The sequence below is a fragment of the Primulina tabacum genome, chromosome 10 (genome assembly GCF_025594145.1).
Source record: "Primulina tabacum isolate GXHZ01 chromosome 10, ASM2559414v2, whole genome shotgun sequence".
Lineage (NCBI taxonomy): Eukaryota > Viridiplantae > Streptophyta > Magnoliopsida > Lamiales > Gesneriaceae > Primulina > Primulina tabacum.
Window position 1 is genome coordinate 23,235,745 of NC_134559.1, and position 16,393 is coordinate 23,252,137.

Consider the following 16,393-nt stretch of genomic DNA (forward strand, 5'->3'; position numbering starts at 1 on the left):
TACTCCACAGTCTCCTATTCGCGTAACAGTTTGCGGTTCTTCACTCCATTTCAGGAGATTCCTTCCAGGTGGTAATTCTGGTGTTGGTTCATCTTCCGCCCATGCGTCTTCTTCTCATGTTTAGAGGCTATTGTTGAGGATGTTCCATTGGTGCCTCAGGTTGGTTGTGCTCCGATGCAGTCTCCTCCTGCTATCCCTGTGGTTGTTACATCAGTTATTGGGTGATGCTCAGGGGTCTGGTTCTGGAGCGAGCTCTTCTCTGGTGGATGTTTTCCAGTGGTAACAGACCCGATGATTGTTTCCACTGTTCCGGCACGATGGTTTTCCTACAGTTTCTGGTCCCATTACTTCGCTACACATCGACCTTGGGAATGGTTCTCGAGTGGCTGATTTGGATCTTCCTCCTACTACTTCCTGTCAGTCCTTGCCATTACCAGTCGCACGCTCACAGCAGCGTCGGTTTTACAGATCTCAGAAGATCAGGCGGGTTACCCTATGGGCGACCGCCTGATTCAGGTTGACATGTTTTTCTGATGGGCGTTCACTGCAAGTTCTCCTTGCCCACAGTATTATTATTTGTCTGATGTATTCCGGGGCGCCCGATGTTTTTATTTTCTGTGTTTTGCTTTATTATGGTGCCCTGTTAGTCTTTATTTCTGTTTTTATGTTATGATTGTGATATAGCCTTTCCGGAGGTCTTGGTCTAGTCCCCCTCCGTTAGGTTTTATTTGTTAATAATAAACTTTTTAGCTAAAAAAAAAAAAAAAAAAACCCTAACCCTAACCCTAAACCCTAAACCCTAAACCCAAACCCAAACCAAACCCTAAACCAAAAAAATGCTCTCAAAAAACACACACTAAAACGTGAGAAAAACACACCAAATTGTCACTATTCACCCACCTTCTACCGCCATGCTTCCGCCGCCGGACCCGGCCGGCCACCGCCCTCATCTGAACCGCCATCCTCCGGCGACCACCCCTGCAAAATTTCAGGCCAATCGGAGTCCGATTGCCGCCCTTTTCCGATCGAAATTCCGGCCGTTTTTTCATCTTCGTCGTCGCCGGCAACCATCGCTCCTCTTGGTGCCGGCCATATGTCATTCTCTTCGTCTCAACCTCCTCTTTCTTTTCCGTCACCTGCGCGACCGGGTAGTTCTCCCGTTCCGGCGCCATTTCCGTCCAAACATGCGCAGTCACTGTTCACTGCGCAGACGTCCGTTATTTCACCGATTCCGGCCAACTCCGCCATCCAAGGTACCATCCAAACCCCGATCTGTGATCCTCTGGTCCAGACGATTCCAATGGCACCTGAATTAGTCCAATCGGAGCTCAGACCCGCCGGTAATTTCAGATCTAAGGAAATGGACGTTCATTCCTCCCTGCCGTCATTTGCTCGCCGATTTCAGGCCCGATTCCGGCTTCTTTCTTCAATTCTTCTTTAGGAGTTGTCCAGGTATGGGTAACATTTCGCCTCAATCATTTCGGAAAATTCACCGGTGAACGGAAACCCCCAAATTCCGGTTTTTTTCTATTCTCCGATCACGGTTCTGCTTGATCTTCACCCCTCCACGTTCCGGTTCTGTCACTTTGGGTTCCGGTTCCAGCTCGCTTGCACCCGTCGTCGTTCCACGGTGGTACCTCGACCGGAAAGTCAACGGGAAAGTCAAAGGTCAACGCTGGCCAGTCAACTCTGCAGACTCGACGTGTTAACTCCGTTAATCCAGGTATTCTTCGGGTATTTCTGGCCCTAATGCTTCTGTTACCCCTCCCCTGTCTTTTCGGGATGTTTTGGCACCTTCGTCCTCTCGGGCGGCCAAGAACACTTCGAGGATGTTCTTGGGTCGATGGATGAGATGCCTGCACCGTCTTTTAAGGACGGTAAGCCGGGCATTCACTTTTCGGATGAGCTCATATCATCTTTATCTGCCCCGTTTAAGTTTGCTTTGGTCGGCAAAATTTCTAGCAATCGGTCGATTGTGCCCAACCATGCTATATCTGCGGCTTTTGCCAATCTCGGTTTTGGGCGACCGTATAGTTTGAAATTCTTGCCAAGGGGTTTTCTTGTGATTGTTCTCTCCTGTGAGGAGGATTATGCCCGTCTATGGACCAGGGGCAATTTGTTTATTGGTCCACTTGGTATCCGATTATCCAAGTGGACACCGGAGTTTAATTTCCAGGCAGAGTCTCCACTTGCTCCGGTTTGGGTCAGACTTCTGGAGTTACCACTCCATCTTTATGATAAGAAGAGCCTTTGCGCTCTTGCTAAGCTTTTGGGTACTCCCATTAAAATTGATGATCACACAGCAGATGGCACTCGGGGGTCCTTTGCCCGCATTTGTGTTGAGATCAATGTCTTGGAGCCCCCTGTCCAGTCCATCTGGGTGTCATGGGGGGCTCACCTACAGGAGATTGAGGTAGTTTATGAGAAGATTCCAGCATATTGTACTGATTGCAAGATGCTGGGACATGCTACCAGTGTGTGTTATTCGCATGGGAAGAATCCCCGCCCAGTCCGGACTAGACCTGCTGGTCCTGTTCCCCCGCTTCAGGTAGATACTGTGGGCATGACACACCAGGAGGGTGTGGCACCTAATGTTGCTCAGGGTCCTCAGGACCAGAATCCTGATCAGTTCGTTGGCCCTAAGCGCAGGAGACGGAGGCGGGCTGCGCCTCGTGTTCCTCATGTGAGGGCACCTCCTGCTGCGCATGTTGTCCCGGTGGGTACCTCGAACGCTTTTGATGTCTTGTCGCCTTGGCAGGCGGAGGCGGAGCGAGGTAGTGATTCCAAGGTAGTTGGTGACAGTCCTGATGATGTTCTTCCTTTTGGGGATGAGGGTGTTGGTTGTCATGGAGAGGCGCCCTTGGCGCCGAGTTCTCCTGTGGGTGTTGGTTTTGATCATTCGGGTACTTCCATTGTTGAGGTGCTCCCTTCGAGATCAGTTGGTGTGCCTGCTCAGTCTTATGGTCAGGTTCTGGAGGAGGATGAGTCTATCCCTTTTGAGGATTGTATGGATGAGTTGGGATCTTCAAAAGATGGGGTGGCTGTGTTGTTTGGTGATTCCGTTCTGTGCTTGGAAAATCACAGTAGCCATTCTATTCCTTCCCTCCCTGGTTCTCCGGAGGTTTCTTCCATGGTGGAGGAATTGTTTGTTAGACAGGGGCCCCCTGTTTGTGAGTTGGTTGCCAGACAGGTGTCTGAGGAGGATCCTGATTCGGGGTTCGATAGACACTCTGCGTCTGCTGTTCCGGACATTGGTATGTCTGATGTGAAGAAGAGGAAGCAGGACGATCTTGAGGATTCGTCCAAGAGGCGGCAGGGTGATCCTGATGCCCACCCTTTATGAATTGCATGATCTGGAATATCCGGGGACTTCGGGGTTCGGAGTCCCAGCAGAGGCTGCATGCCTTTGTGAAGGAGAAACAGGTTAAGGTTTTGGCTGTTTTGGAGCCGATGATCGATTTAGATCAGAGATTCATGACTCGTCGTCTTGGTTTTTCTCGAGTCATTTCGAATCTTTCTGGTCACATTGGGTGTTTTTTGCTGCTGATGTGCAGGCTGAGTGTGTCCTTGATCATGCTCAGTTCCTTCACATTAAGGTTTCTGCCCCTTTTTTACCCACATCTGTTTTTTGTTCTTTTGTTTATGCCAGATGTGATTATATTGAGCGTCGGGACCTCTGGTCTTCCCTGCTTCACGTCAAGCCTGTTCTGGGTCCTTGGCTGGTTGGTGGGGATTTCAATGTTGTTCGTGATGCGTCTGAGTGTTTGGGCACCCGTGGTGGTAGGTTGCTACCCATGGAGGAGTTCAACACTTTCATTATGGATTCTGGTTTGATTGATGCTGGTTTTGAGGGGTCTTCGTTCACTTGGACGAATAAGACCGTTTGGAAGCGGTTGGACAGGGTTATGGTTTCTGTTGATTGGGGTGATCATTTCAGCTCCATTCGAGTTGAACATCTCCCCCGTACTGTTTCTGACCACTGCCCGCTTTTGGTTACCGCTCCGATTTTTGCCCGTGGGCCGAGCTCGTTTCGCTTCCAGCGTATGTGGCTTCGGCATCATGGTTTTTTGCAGACTGTCAGGCTTAATTGGAATTTGCCTTGCAGTCTGATTGGTATGTCGCGTCTTTTTGTTAAGTTGAAGCGTCTTAAGAATCACCTCAAGTGGTGGAATCGAGATGTTTTTGGTAGCATCTTTGATAAAATCACCGAGGCTGAGAGTGCAGTTCGTTCCGCTGAGCTTGCCTGTGAGGCCGATCCTTCTGATTCGAATTGGACTGCCCTGTCCGATCGTAATGCGGATCTGGCCCGTGTCACCGCCATGGAGGCGGATTTTTTGGAAACAAAAAGCTGCATGCAACTGGCTAGAGGATGGTGAGCGGAACACCAAACTCTTTCATAACATGGTTAAGAAGAAGCGTGTGGCTAATAAGATTTTCCGCATATGGGATGATGGGGTTTGCCTGACGTCTCCTGAGATGATTCAGCAGTCGGGTGCTTCATTTTTTCAGCACTTACTCACTGGGGATCCCTTTGTGCTTGATTGTCCTGATTTTTCGGGGTTTCCTTCGGTGATTTCTGATGAGGAGAATTATGGGATTACTGTTACCCCCTCCCTTGAGGAGGTGCGTGCGACTGTTTTCTCCATTTCTCCTGACAGTGTGGCAGGCCCTGATGGCTTCTCTTCGGCGTTTTTCCAGCATTGCTGGGAGATCGTTCATCAGGATGTGTTGGATGCGGTTTTGGATTTTTTCCGAGGCTCTCCCCTGCCCCAGAGCTTTACTGCCACCACGATTACTTTGATCCCAAAAGTCGAGGGTGCTCGGGCTTGGTCGGATTTCCGTCCGATCAGCCTGTGTAATGTCACGAACAAAATCATTTCTAAGTTGTTGTACTCTCGTTTGCGGGCTGTGGCGGAGAGACTCATTTCTTTGAATCAGAGTGGTTTTGTTCCGGGACGGATGATTTCTGATAACATCCTCCTTGCTCAGGAGCTCACTCATAGTCTCACTCTTCCCACTCGTGGTGGTAATGTTATTTTGAAGTTGGATATGGCTAAGGCCTATGATCGGGTCCAATGGCCTTTCCTTTTTGCTGTTTTGCGCCATTTTGGTTTCTCTGAGCAGGTTGTGGCGTTGGTCTCGGCCTGTATTTCTCATTGTCATTTCTCCGTTAATATCAATGGTTCTCTTTCGGGGTTTTTCGGTTCTACCAGGGGCCTCAGGCAGGGAGACCCATTGTCCCCCCTTCTCTTCATCTTAGGGGCGGAGTATCTTTCGCGTGGCCTTGACAGACTCTACTTGCGTCATCCTGCTTTCAGGTACCGTTCTAGTTGTGATCTTTTGATTTCCCATCTGGCCTATGCTGATGATATCATTATTTTTGCCAATGGTGGGTCTCGTGGGATGCAGCGTCTTTTAGATTTTCTGCATCACTATGAGAACTGTTCGGGACAGCTGGTGAATGCTGTCAAGAGTTCACTGATTCTTCCTCCGCGATGCTCTGAGCGCCTTCGCTCTAGACTTTTGCGTATCACTGGCTTTGCGGAGGGGCATCTGCCGATCAAGTACCTAGGAGTTCCCTTATTTCGAGGAAATAGGACGTGTTCTCATTTTGAGCCCCTCTTACAGTCTGTTAGGAGGCGGCTGGAGGGTTGGGAGATTCGTACTCTTTCTCCGGGGAGCCGCATGACCCTCATTCGTAGCGTGCTCCTCTCGATGCCCATATATTTGTTTCAGGTTGTTCAGCCTCCGTTGGCTGTCATGGAGAAACTTGAGAGAGCCTTTAATGCCTTTCTTTGGGGGTCTAGGCCCTTGGAGAAGAAATGGCATTGGGCTCGTTGGTCTCGGGCTTGCCTCCCCGTGGAAGAGTGGGGTCTTGGCTTCCGCAGATTGAAAGATCTCGTGGATAGCTTCTCCATAAAACTGTGGTTTCGGTTCAGGCAGGGATCTTCCCTTTGGGCCAAATTTTTGATGAGGAAATATTGCCTCTTGGCGCACCCAGCTTGTGTCTCTTCTCGTGGTTTTATCTCTCCCACTTGGCGGCGTTTGCTCCAGATCAGGCCTCGTGCGGAGAGTGGTATTCGCTGGCGTGTCGGCCAGGGAGATGTTTCATTTTGGGATGATTGTTGGTTCAGGGATGTTCCCCTGTCCAGTCAGACTGAGGTCTGTGGAGATCGTGGTGCCCGGGTTTCCCATTTTCTTTCGGAGGGTACCTGGGATTTTGACCTCCTTTGTTCAGTAGTTGCTCCTTCTTTTGCGGAGCAGATTGTGTTGGTCCCGATTCTCTTGGGAGAGTTGGATTCGGCTCGTTGGATTCATAGCTCCGATGGTGATTTTTCTGTAAAGTCCGCTTGGGAGTTGATCCGTTTGCGCGCCCCGATCTCTGGCATTAATCGCCCCTGTTGGGGTAGCTGGTTGAGGCCTACGATGTCATTCTTTCTTTGATAATTTTGGCATCAGTGGCTCCCAGTTGATGAGGTGCTTCAGCGCCGTGGCTTTGCGTTAGCGTCTCGTTGTCAGTGTTGTGATATGTCTGAGACATTCACGCATGTGTTTATTCGCAGCCCGGTGGCTCGCCCTGTTTGGCATTTTTTTGGTGCTGTCTTTGGGGTTCGTATCCCTGACACTGAGGATTTTAGGTTATTCCTTAGTGCGTGGAAGAGGGATCTGGTCTGGGCTCCAGGGGGCCATGTGAGGGAGTTTCTCCCTTTCATTATTTTGTGGTTTCTCTGGACGGCTCGGAATGATGCGAAGCACCGCTTGCTCTCCATTTCTGGAGAGACGGTGAAGTTCCAGATCTTGTCTTACCTGCGCCTCGCCCATTCTGCGCGTACTATCAAACCCAAGCATTGGGTGGGTTATTTCCAGGTGGCGCGTTCGCTAGGGATTTCGGTTTGCTTTTACAGATATCTTCGGACGGCGATTGTTCGTTGGCTTCGGCCGCCGTTCGGTTGTTTTAAGCTTAATGTGGATGGGAGTTCGAGAGGGAATCCTGGGGATTCTTCGGTTGGTGGCGTCGTTCGTGATCATTCTGGGCGGGTCTTGCTTTCGTTCAGTGAGTTCATTGGAGCTGGGTCTACTATCCGGGCGGAACTCTGGGCGGTCTGGAGGGGTCTTATCCTTTGTTCTGATCTTTCTCTTTTCCCTCTTTGGATTGAGGTTGATTCCCAGATTTCTATTCAGATCCTCCGATCTCGTCAGTGTTGTTGGGGGTTGGATCACATTATGTCTAGGATTTTGGTTCTCTTGAGGGGGCGTATGGTTCATATCTCGCACATATACAGGGAGGGTAATTCGGTGGCGGATGCTTTGGCGGCTAGGGCTCATGACCTTAGGCAGTTTACCTTAGAGTTAGGTCCTTCCTTACCCAGACACATCTCCATCCTTGCCCGTTCTGACCATTCAGGGCTTCCATACCTCAGATCCAGATATTCTTAGCCATTTGTAGCCCCTTTTTCCTTTTGGCTCTCTTTCTTTATCTATATATATGTATATTTTTTCTTGCAGGTCTTTTGTGCTTGGAGGTTGTTTTTTTATATCACATTTGAGCGGTGCAAGTTGGCCCAGACACTTGCACTCTTCATATTTTGTTCCTTTGGATTTGGGTGGGTCCCAGCACTTTCTCCGTCGGTGCTTTTCTTTGGACCATTCCTGTTATCCGGCTGGCGCTCACTGCAGACTTCTACTTGACCGCCGCTTTCTTACTTTTATGCTCTCTTGTCGATTGTTATGGTGGCTCTGGATGATATATTTCGGTGGTCTCTTTAGCCCGGAGCCTCATTCATCTCGGGAGTTATATGGTTTCTACTTCTGCTCCGTGCATTGGTGGCTCTGGACGTTCACTATTGGTTGCCTCTTCTTTCAGAGCTACAGTCATGCTTGGATTTCTGATTTTAAGAGCTCCGTCAGTTGTCCCCCTCTCCTTGGGTCTTTGAGATTTTCTGACTTGAGCTGGATTACGGTCCTCCTTTTGTGTTTCGACCATTTTTGCACAGTATCTTTCCAGCTGCATATTATTTTGACGGCCAGATCGTGTATAGCTGCCCGTTCTTGGATTAGGATGTACTTTTCAGATTGGCATTACATCGACAGACGGCTCAGAGATGGGTACCATCGATGGTCTTTTGCACCTACTTCTGAGCTGGATCACTACTGTTTAGATATGTTTCGCTTTGTTTTCATATATTTAGCGCTGATCATTTGTGTTTATTTGTATTATGCATTTTACTTAGGGATTAGTTTTTGGCTTGTGTATTTGCCACCCTAGGTTTCTGTTTTTCTATTTGTATGACTAGCCTTTTGAGAGGTGTTGATTTTATCCTCCTCTCTTTAGGTTTTATCTTGTATTTTGTGTTTGATGATATATACAGGTAGGGGTCTGCCTAACCCCCCCCCCGCTTTCGGCGGTGTTTATTTAAAAAAAAAAAAAAAAAAAAAAAACCCTAAACCCTAAACCCTAAACCCTAAAAAAAACCCTAAACCCTAAACCCTAAACCAAAACCTGATTCGCCCCCAAAACATTTTCTCTCAAAGTGAATAGTGAAATAAAAAGCCAAAAAATCTCCAAATTTTCGCCTCACATGCCGGAGCCGGTTCCCGGCCGGTTCACCGGACCATCTGAACCGCCACGACGAGGCGATGCTGCTGTCAAACTTTCAAAGCAAACGGAGTCCGATTGCCTTACCAAAAGCTCATCCGAAAATCTGCAAATTCCGGCCAAAATCTCATCTCCGGCGATTTCAACTCCGTTTTTTACAAATGAGGTACCGTTGGATTCGTCTCGTCAAGGCGAGGCTACTGTGAAAATTTCAAGTCATTCAGAGTTGATTTGCCCGTCCGATTTCACCACGAAAGTTCCGCCTGCACTGTTCACGCAGGAGCCGTCCGCGTTTTGCTCGATTCCGGTCAGTTCCGGCGTCCTTTCTCCGATCCAAGCCCCGATCTGGAATGCCCGTCCTCAGACGAATAAGTTCGTCCATGGCCCGTTGCCCGAATCGTTCTCATTCACCGGGAATTTTAGATCTAGTCCGGCACCGCCTGTAACCCTCGTCGCGCCTGCTTCTTCTGTCGATTCCGCCGGCGTCCGAGCTCCATTGGGAAATTCCTCTTCAGGTTATGTTCGTCCGGTCTTGGGTAATATTTCCCCACCGTCAATTGCAGGTTCACAGCCGTCGGTCGGAAACGCCCAATTTGGCGAGTTGCGGCCGAGTCACCCATCGATTTCCGTCAAATTATCTCCTGTTTTGGCCGATTCTTCAACTTCTCTCACCGGTTCTAAGCTCCTCCCATCATCGCCGGCCGACGGTGGTCCTCCGGTGGTACCGTTCCGGGTTGACTCGGTCGAGTCACCCATTCAACCCATGCGGGTTGACTCGGCAGTAAGTCAATTGCCTTCTCCTTTTCCCGTTGCTCCGGCAGTTGTTTCTCCTCGCTCTGTCCCTCCTGCGGTGTCTTTCAGGGATGTTTTGCGTCGTTCCTCTCCACCGTCGCAGGGTCAGAGTTTTGCTGATGTTGCTGCATCGATGGATGAGGTGCCCGCTCCGATTGTTCGAGATGGGATTCCCGGAATTTTGTTCCCGGATCAGGTTATTTCGTCCCTCTCTGCTTCTTTTAAGTTTGCTCTGGTAGGGCGTATCACTGGGAACCGGGGTTTGACTCCCAATTCTGATATATTATATGCTTTCTCTTGTATTGGTTTGTTGGGTTCTCATACTGTTCGTTTTCTTCCTCGTGGGTATATGGTTCTCACCCTTTCCTGCGAGGAGGATTATTTGAGGTTTTGGACTCAGCCTCTTGTTTCGATTCGGTCTGTAGTGATTCGTTTCTCGAAATGGACTCCCGAATTCAAGTTTGAGGCGGATTCTCCTATTGCTCCTGTTTGGGTCAGATTTCTTGATTTGCCATTGCATCTTTATGCTAAACAGAGCTTGTTTCCTATTGCTAAGATTTTAGGTAATCCAGTTAAGATTGATGAGATTACCGCTGATGGGACTAGAGGATCTTTTGCTAGAGTTTGTGTTGAGATTGATGTTCTTCAGGCTCGTCCGGAGCGTATCTGGGTGGGTTGGGGTGATCATAGTCAGGTTGTGGAGGTGGTCTATGAGCAAGTTCCCCATTATTGTTCTCATTGCCAGTTGTTGGGCCATTCACTTGATTTTTGCTCTCGTAATGGAAAGTCTTCTCGCCCGCGCCGGACCCGACCTCATGGTAAGGGTGTTGCATCGGATTCCCCGCTTCCGGCTCCTTCCGAGCAGCCTCAGGGTGTTGCGTCTGATCCGCCACAGTCCGGTGATACTGATTTTATAGGACATGTTTCCAAGCGTCCCCGACGCCGACCTGTTGTGAGGAAAGATCCGGCTCGGCCCATTTCGACGAAGAATTACTATGCGATACTGCAAGATTTACCCACTGCTTCAGGTCCTGGTGAGACTTCGGGTACCGTTAAACCCCGTCCCCAGAGGTTTAAGTCCCTTCTTAGTAAGCTTGCGGCAGAGCAGAATGCTGCGGTGAGTAGTCTGTCTCACGATGATTTGGATCCGATTATCTCGTCTCAGGCCACGGATATCGTTGAGATGGCATCTACTTCTGGAGCAGTTGTTACTGCACCTGTGGTTGTTACTGTTCCGGTTGTTGAGATTGCCCCTGTTGTTCCGGATCCTGTGGGTGATACTCCTGTTTCTACTGCTCTGCCAGAGTTTGAGATGGGTTCAGTGAGTGAAGGATGTTTATCTCTACCACTTCCGGGCCGTACGCGATCTCAGCAGCGGCGTTATTATAGGCAGAAGGCGGCTCAGGCGAGTTTGCCCTATGGGCGACCTCTTGATCCAGGCTGATTTCGTTTTCCGCATTTTTGGAGGTATGTGGTGGGCGTTCACTGCAGAGTTCTCCTTGCTCACCATTTTGTTCTATTTGTGTGATGTATTCCGGGGCACTCGCTGGTTTGTTTGTATTTTGTTGTGCTTTATTTCCGGTTGCCCTGTTGTAGTATGTCTTTATTTCTGTTTTTATGTTATGATTGTGATATAGCCTTTCCGGAGGTCTTGGTCTAGTCCCCCTCCGTTAGGTTTTATTTGTTAATAAATAAACTTTTTAGCTAAAAAAAAAAAAAAAAAAACCCTAAACCCTAAACCCTAAACCCTAAACCCTAAACCAAAATTTTTTCTCTCAAGTGAATAGAGACCAAAATTCGCCAAAAAATCACTCAAAAATCGCCCCATGTCGGCGCCGGTCTCCGGCCGGCCAACTGTACGACCAAGTGCGCCTCCTCGAGACGCGTCTTCTGTAAAATTTTCAGGTCAATCGAAGCTCGGTTGCTCGGCCAAATCGACGTCTAAAGGCCCGGAATTTGCGCAGATTCCGGCGATCGATATCGGACCGGTCTCCGATCATCGTCTGCCTTTAATTTGTGGTTCGTTGGAAGCGTCTCCTCAAGACGATTCTAGTGTAAAAATTTCATGCAAATCGGAGTTCATTTGCTCCTCCAAATCGGCCGGCGAAGTGGCGCCGTCACTGTTCATCGCGAATTCGTCCATTCCAGCTCAAATTCCGGCTCCTTCCGGCCTTGTATATTCGATCAGTTCCCCGATCTGTGATCCTCTCTCCAAGGTGCATCTTTTGGTACCTCACCCATCATCTGATTCTTCTCCGGTGGACGGGAATTTCAGATCTAAGAATTCACATACTGTACTCACGCCTGCGCCGGAGTTTGTCTTCAATTCCGCTGCCGTCGCCGCACCAAATTTAAATTCCTTTGGCCAGGGTACTCATCAAGGGATGGGTAATCGTTCCATGTCCTCAATTGCTGGAAATCCATCGCAGATCAGAAACGCCCAATTTTGTGGGTTCGGATCGAGTTCATCGCCGAGTTCTGCTATTTCAGGGCCGAGTTCCACCGGTTTTCCGAGTTTATTGGCCGGTTCTGGGGTCCCCTCATCATCGCCGGTTGACGGCTGTTCTCCGGCGAAGGTGGTCCGAGTTGGATCGGCCGAGTCACCCATTCCTTTCAAGCGGGTTGACCCAGTATCCAATTTGTGCACTTCTGCTCCTGTTGATACAACGGTTGTTTTCTGCGCGTTCTGTTCCTCCTACGGTATCTTTCAAGGATATTTTGAGTCGTTCGTCTCCAAATCTGCTGGCCAGGGGTTTCGCAGATGTTGTTGACTCGATGGAGGAGGTGCCTGCTCCGACTATTCGTGATGGCATTCCAGGTATTTTGTTTCCAGATCAGGTTATTTCGTCTCTGTCTGCTCCGTTTAAATTTGCTTTGGTAGGGCGTATAACGGGGAACCGGAGATTGACTCCTAATTCCGATATTTTATCTGCTTTGTCTTGTATCGGTTTGTTGGGTTCTCATACTGTTCGTTTTCTTCCTCGGGGGTATATGGTTCTCACCCTTTCCTGTGAGGAGGATTATTTGAGGTTTTGGACTCAGCCTCTAGTTTCGATTCGCTCTGTAGTGATTCGTTTTTCTAAATGGACTCCTGAATTCAAGTTTGAGGCAGACTCTTCTATTGCTCCGGTCTGGGTCAGGTTTCCTGATTTGCCCTTGCATCTTTATGCTAAACAGAGCTTGTATCCACTTGCTAAGATTTTAGGTAATCCTGTTAAGATTGATGAGATTACTGCTGAGGGTACCAGAGGCTCTTTTGCTCGGGTTTGTGTTGAGATTGATGTTCTTCAGGCACGTCCGGAGCATATATGGGTTGGTTGGGGTGATCATAGTCAGGTTCTGGAGGTGGTCTATGAGCAAGTTCCCCATTATTGTTCTTATTGCCAGTTATTGGGTCATTCACTTGATTTTTGCTCTCGTAATGGCAAGTCTTCTCGCCCACGCCGGACCCGACCTCATGGTAAGGGTGTTGTATCTGATTCACCACCTCAGGATCCTAGTGAGCAGCCTCAGGGGATTAATTCTGATCAGCCACCGTCCAGTGATACTGATTTTGCAGTGCATGTTTCTAAGCGTCCACGGCGTCGGCCTGTTCTGAGGAAAGATCCAAATAGGCCTATTTCTACGAAGAATTATTATGAGGTCCTGCAGGATTTACCTAATGATTCTGGTCCTGGTGAGTCTTCGGGTGTTGTCAAAACCCGTCCCATTAAGGTCAAGTCTCTTTTGAGTAAGCTCGCGACGGAGCAGAATGCTAGAGCAGGGTATCTATCTCCAGTAGTTGTGGCTCCGGTTATCTCTTCTCAGGCCACAGATATGGTTGAGGTGGTGTCTCCTGCTGTTGCAGTTGTTTCTGAACCCGTGGTTGTTCCGGTGGTTGAGCATGCTCCTGCCGTTCAGGATTCTGTGGTTGATACTCCTGCTTCTATTATGATGACTTCATTTGCGGTGGGTTCAGGGAGTACGGGATGTGAGGACGGTGATGTGTCATCTTCAACCACTGCCTGTTTATCTTTACCGCTTCCCGGCCGTACGCGTTCTCAGCAGCGGCGGTATGACAGACAGAAGGCGGATCAGGCGGCTTTGCCCTACGGGCGACCTCCTGATCCAGGATGATATTGTTTTTTCGCCTTTTGGGCGTCTTGTGGTGGGCGTTCACTGCAGAATTCTCCTTACCCACATTTTGTTTTATTTTGCTGGATGTATTCCGGGGCACCCGCTGGTTTGTTTGCTTTTTGTTCTGTTGTTTTTCGGGTTGCCTTGTTGTACTATGTCTCTATTTATGCTTTGATGTTATGATTGTATAGCCTTTTTGCGGAGGTCTTGGCCTAGTCCCCCTCCCATTAGGTGTTTTTTGTTATGCTCTTTTGTTGTATATACTGGTAGGGGTCCGCCGAACCCCCCCGCTTCCGGCGGTGTTTCTGGGAAAAAAAAAAAAAAAAAAAAAAACCCTAAACCCTAAACCCTAAACCCTAAACCCTAAACCCTAAACCAAAACCTGATTCGCCCCCAAAACATTTTCTCTCAAAGTGAATAGTGAAATAAAAAGCCAAAAAATCTCCAAATTTTCGCCTCACATGCCGGAGCCGGTTCCCGGCCGGTTCACCGGACCATCTGAACCGCCACGACGAGGCGATGCTGCTGTCAAACTTTCAAAGCAAACGGAGTCCGATTGCCCGACCAAAAGCTCATCCGAAAATCTGCAAATTCCGGCCAAAATCTCATCTCCGGCGATTTCAACTCCGTTTTTTACAAATGAGGTACCGTTGGATTTGTCTCGTCAAGGCGAGGCTACTGTGAAAATTTCAAGTCATTCAGAGTTGATTTGCCCGTCCGATTTCACCACGAAAGTTCCGCCTACACTGTTCACGCAGGAGCCGTCCGCGTTTTGCTCGATTCCGGTCAGTTCCGGCGTCCTTTCTCCGATCCAAGCCCCGATCTGGAATGCCCGTCCTCAGACGAATAAGTTCGTCCATGGCCCGTTGCCCGAATCGTTCTCATTCACCGGGAATTTTAGATCTAGTCCGGCACCGCCTGTAACCCTTGTCGCGCCTGCTTCTTCTGTCGATTCCGCCGGCGTCCGAGCTCCATTGGGCAATTCCTCTTCAGGTTATGTTCGTCCGGTCTTGGGTAATATTTCCCCACCGTCAATTGCAGGTTCACAGCCGTCGGTCGGAAACGCCCAATTTGGCGAGTTGCGGCCGAGTCACCCATCGATTTCCGTCAAATTATCTCCTGTTTTGGCCGATTCTTCAACTTCTCTCACCGGTTCTAAGCTCCTCCCATCATCGCCGGCCGACGGTGGTCCTCCGGTGGTACCGTTCCGGGTTGACTCGGTCGAGTCACCCATTCAACCCATGCGGGTTGACTCGGCAGTAAGTCAATTGCCTTCTCCTATTCCCGTTGCTCCGGCAGTTGTTTCTCCTCGCTCTGTCCCTCCTGCGGTGTCTTTCAGGGATGTTTTGCGTCGTTCCTCTCCACCGTCGCAGGCTCAGAGTTTTGCTGATGTTGCTGCATCGATGGATGAGGTGCCCGCTCCGATTGTTCGAGATGGGATTCCCGGAATTTTGTTCCCGGATCAGGTTATTTCGTCCCTCTCTGCTTCTTTTAAGTTTGCTCTGGTAGGGCGTATCACTGGGAACCGGGGTTTGACTCCCAATTCTGATATATTATCTGCTTTCTCTTGTATTGGTTTGTTGGGTTCTCATACTGTTCGTTTTCTTCCTCGTGGGTATATGGTTCTCACCCTTTCCTGTGAGGAGGATTATTTGAGGTTTTGGACTCAGCCTCTTGTTTCGATTCGGTCTGTAGTGATTCGTTTCTCGAAATGGACTCCCGAATTCAAGTTTGAGGCGGATTCTCCTATTGCTCCTGTTTGGGTCAGATTTATTGATTTGCCATTGCATCTTTATGCTAAACAGAGCTTGTTTCCTATTGCTAAGATTTTAGGTAATCCAGTTAAGATTGATGAGATTACCGCTGATGGTACTAGAGGATCTTTTGCTAGAGTTTGTGTTGAGATTGATGTTCTTCAGGCTCGTCCGGAGCGTATCTGGGTGGGTTGGGGTGATCATAGTCAGGTTGTGGAGGTGGTCTATGAGCAAGTTCCCCATTATTGTTCTCATTGCCAGTTGTTGGGCCATTCACTTGATTTTTGCTCTCGTAATGGAAAGTCTTCTCGCCCGCGCCGGACCCGACCTCATGGTAAGGGTGTTGCATCGGATTCCCCGCTTCCGGCTCCTTCCGAGCAGCCTCAGGGTGTTGCGTCTGATCCGCCACAGTCCGGTGATACTGATTTTATAGGACATGTTTCCAAGCGTCCCCGACGCCGACCTGTTGTGAGGAAAGATCCGGCTCGGCCCATTTCGACGAAGAATTACTATGAGATACTGCAAGATTTACCCACTGCTTCAGGTCCTGGTGAGACTTCGGGTACCGTTAAACCCCGTCCCCAGAGGTTTAAGTCCCTTCTTAGTAAGCTTGCGGCAGAGCAGAATGCTGCGGTGAGTAGTCTGTCTCACGATGATTTGGATCCGATTATCTCGTCTCAGGCCACGGATATCGTTGAGGTGGCATCTACTTCTGGAGCAGTTGTTACTGCACCTGTGGTTGTTACTGTTCCGGTTGTTGAGATTGCCCCTGCTGTTCCGGATCCTGTGGGTGATACTCCTGTTTCTACTGCTCTGCTAGAGTTTGAGATGGGTTCAGTGAGTGAAGGATGTTTATCTCTACCACTTCCGGGCCGTACGCGATCTCAGCAGCGGCGTTATTATAGGCAGAAGGCGGCTCAGGCGAGTTTGCCCTATGGGCGACCTCTTGATCCAGGCTGATTTCGTTTTCCGCATTTTTGGTGGTATGTGGTGGGCGTTCACTGCAGAGTTCTCCTTGCTCACCATTTTGTTCTATTTGTGTGATGTATTCCGGGGCACTCGCTGGTTTGTTTGTATTTTGTTGTGCTTTATTTCAGGTTGCCCTGTTGTAGTATGTCTTTATTTCTGTTTTTAT

At 49.2% G+C, this 16,393-nt stretch overlaps 1 protein-coding gene across 1 annotated transcript in view; it reads left to right on the top strand.

Annotated features, from left to right (window-relative positions):
• The first annotated feature begins 12,146 nt into the window (after positions 1-12,146).
• Positions 12,147-16,393, top strand: part of LOC142505786 (uncharacterized) — a 37,309-nt gene continuing 33,062 nt past the window's right edge. Inside the window, exon 1 of the mRNA XM_075618895.1 lies at positions 12,147-13,770. Within this exon, the coding sequence (XP_075475010.1) occupies positions 12,164-13,504 (1,341 nt within the window). The 5' untranslated portion in view covers positions 12,147-12,163 and the 3' untranslated portion in view covers positions 13,505-13,770. The remainder of the gene's footprint in view (positions 13,771-16,393) is intronic.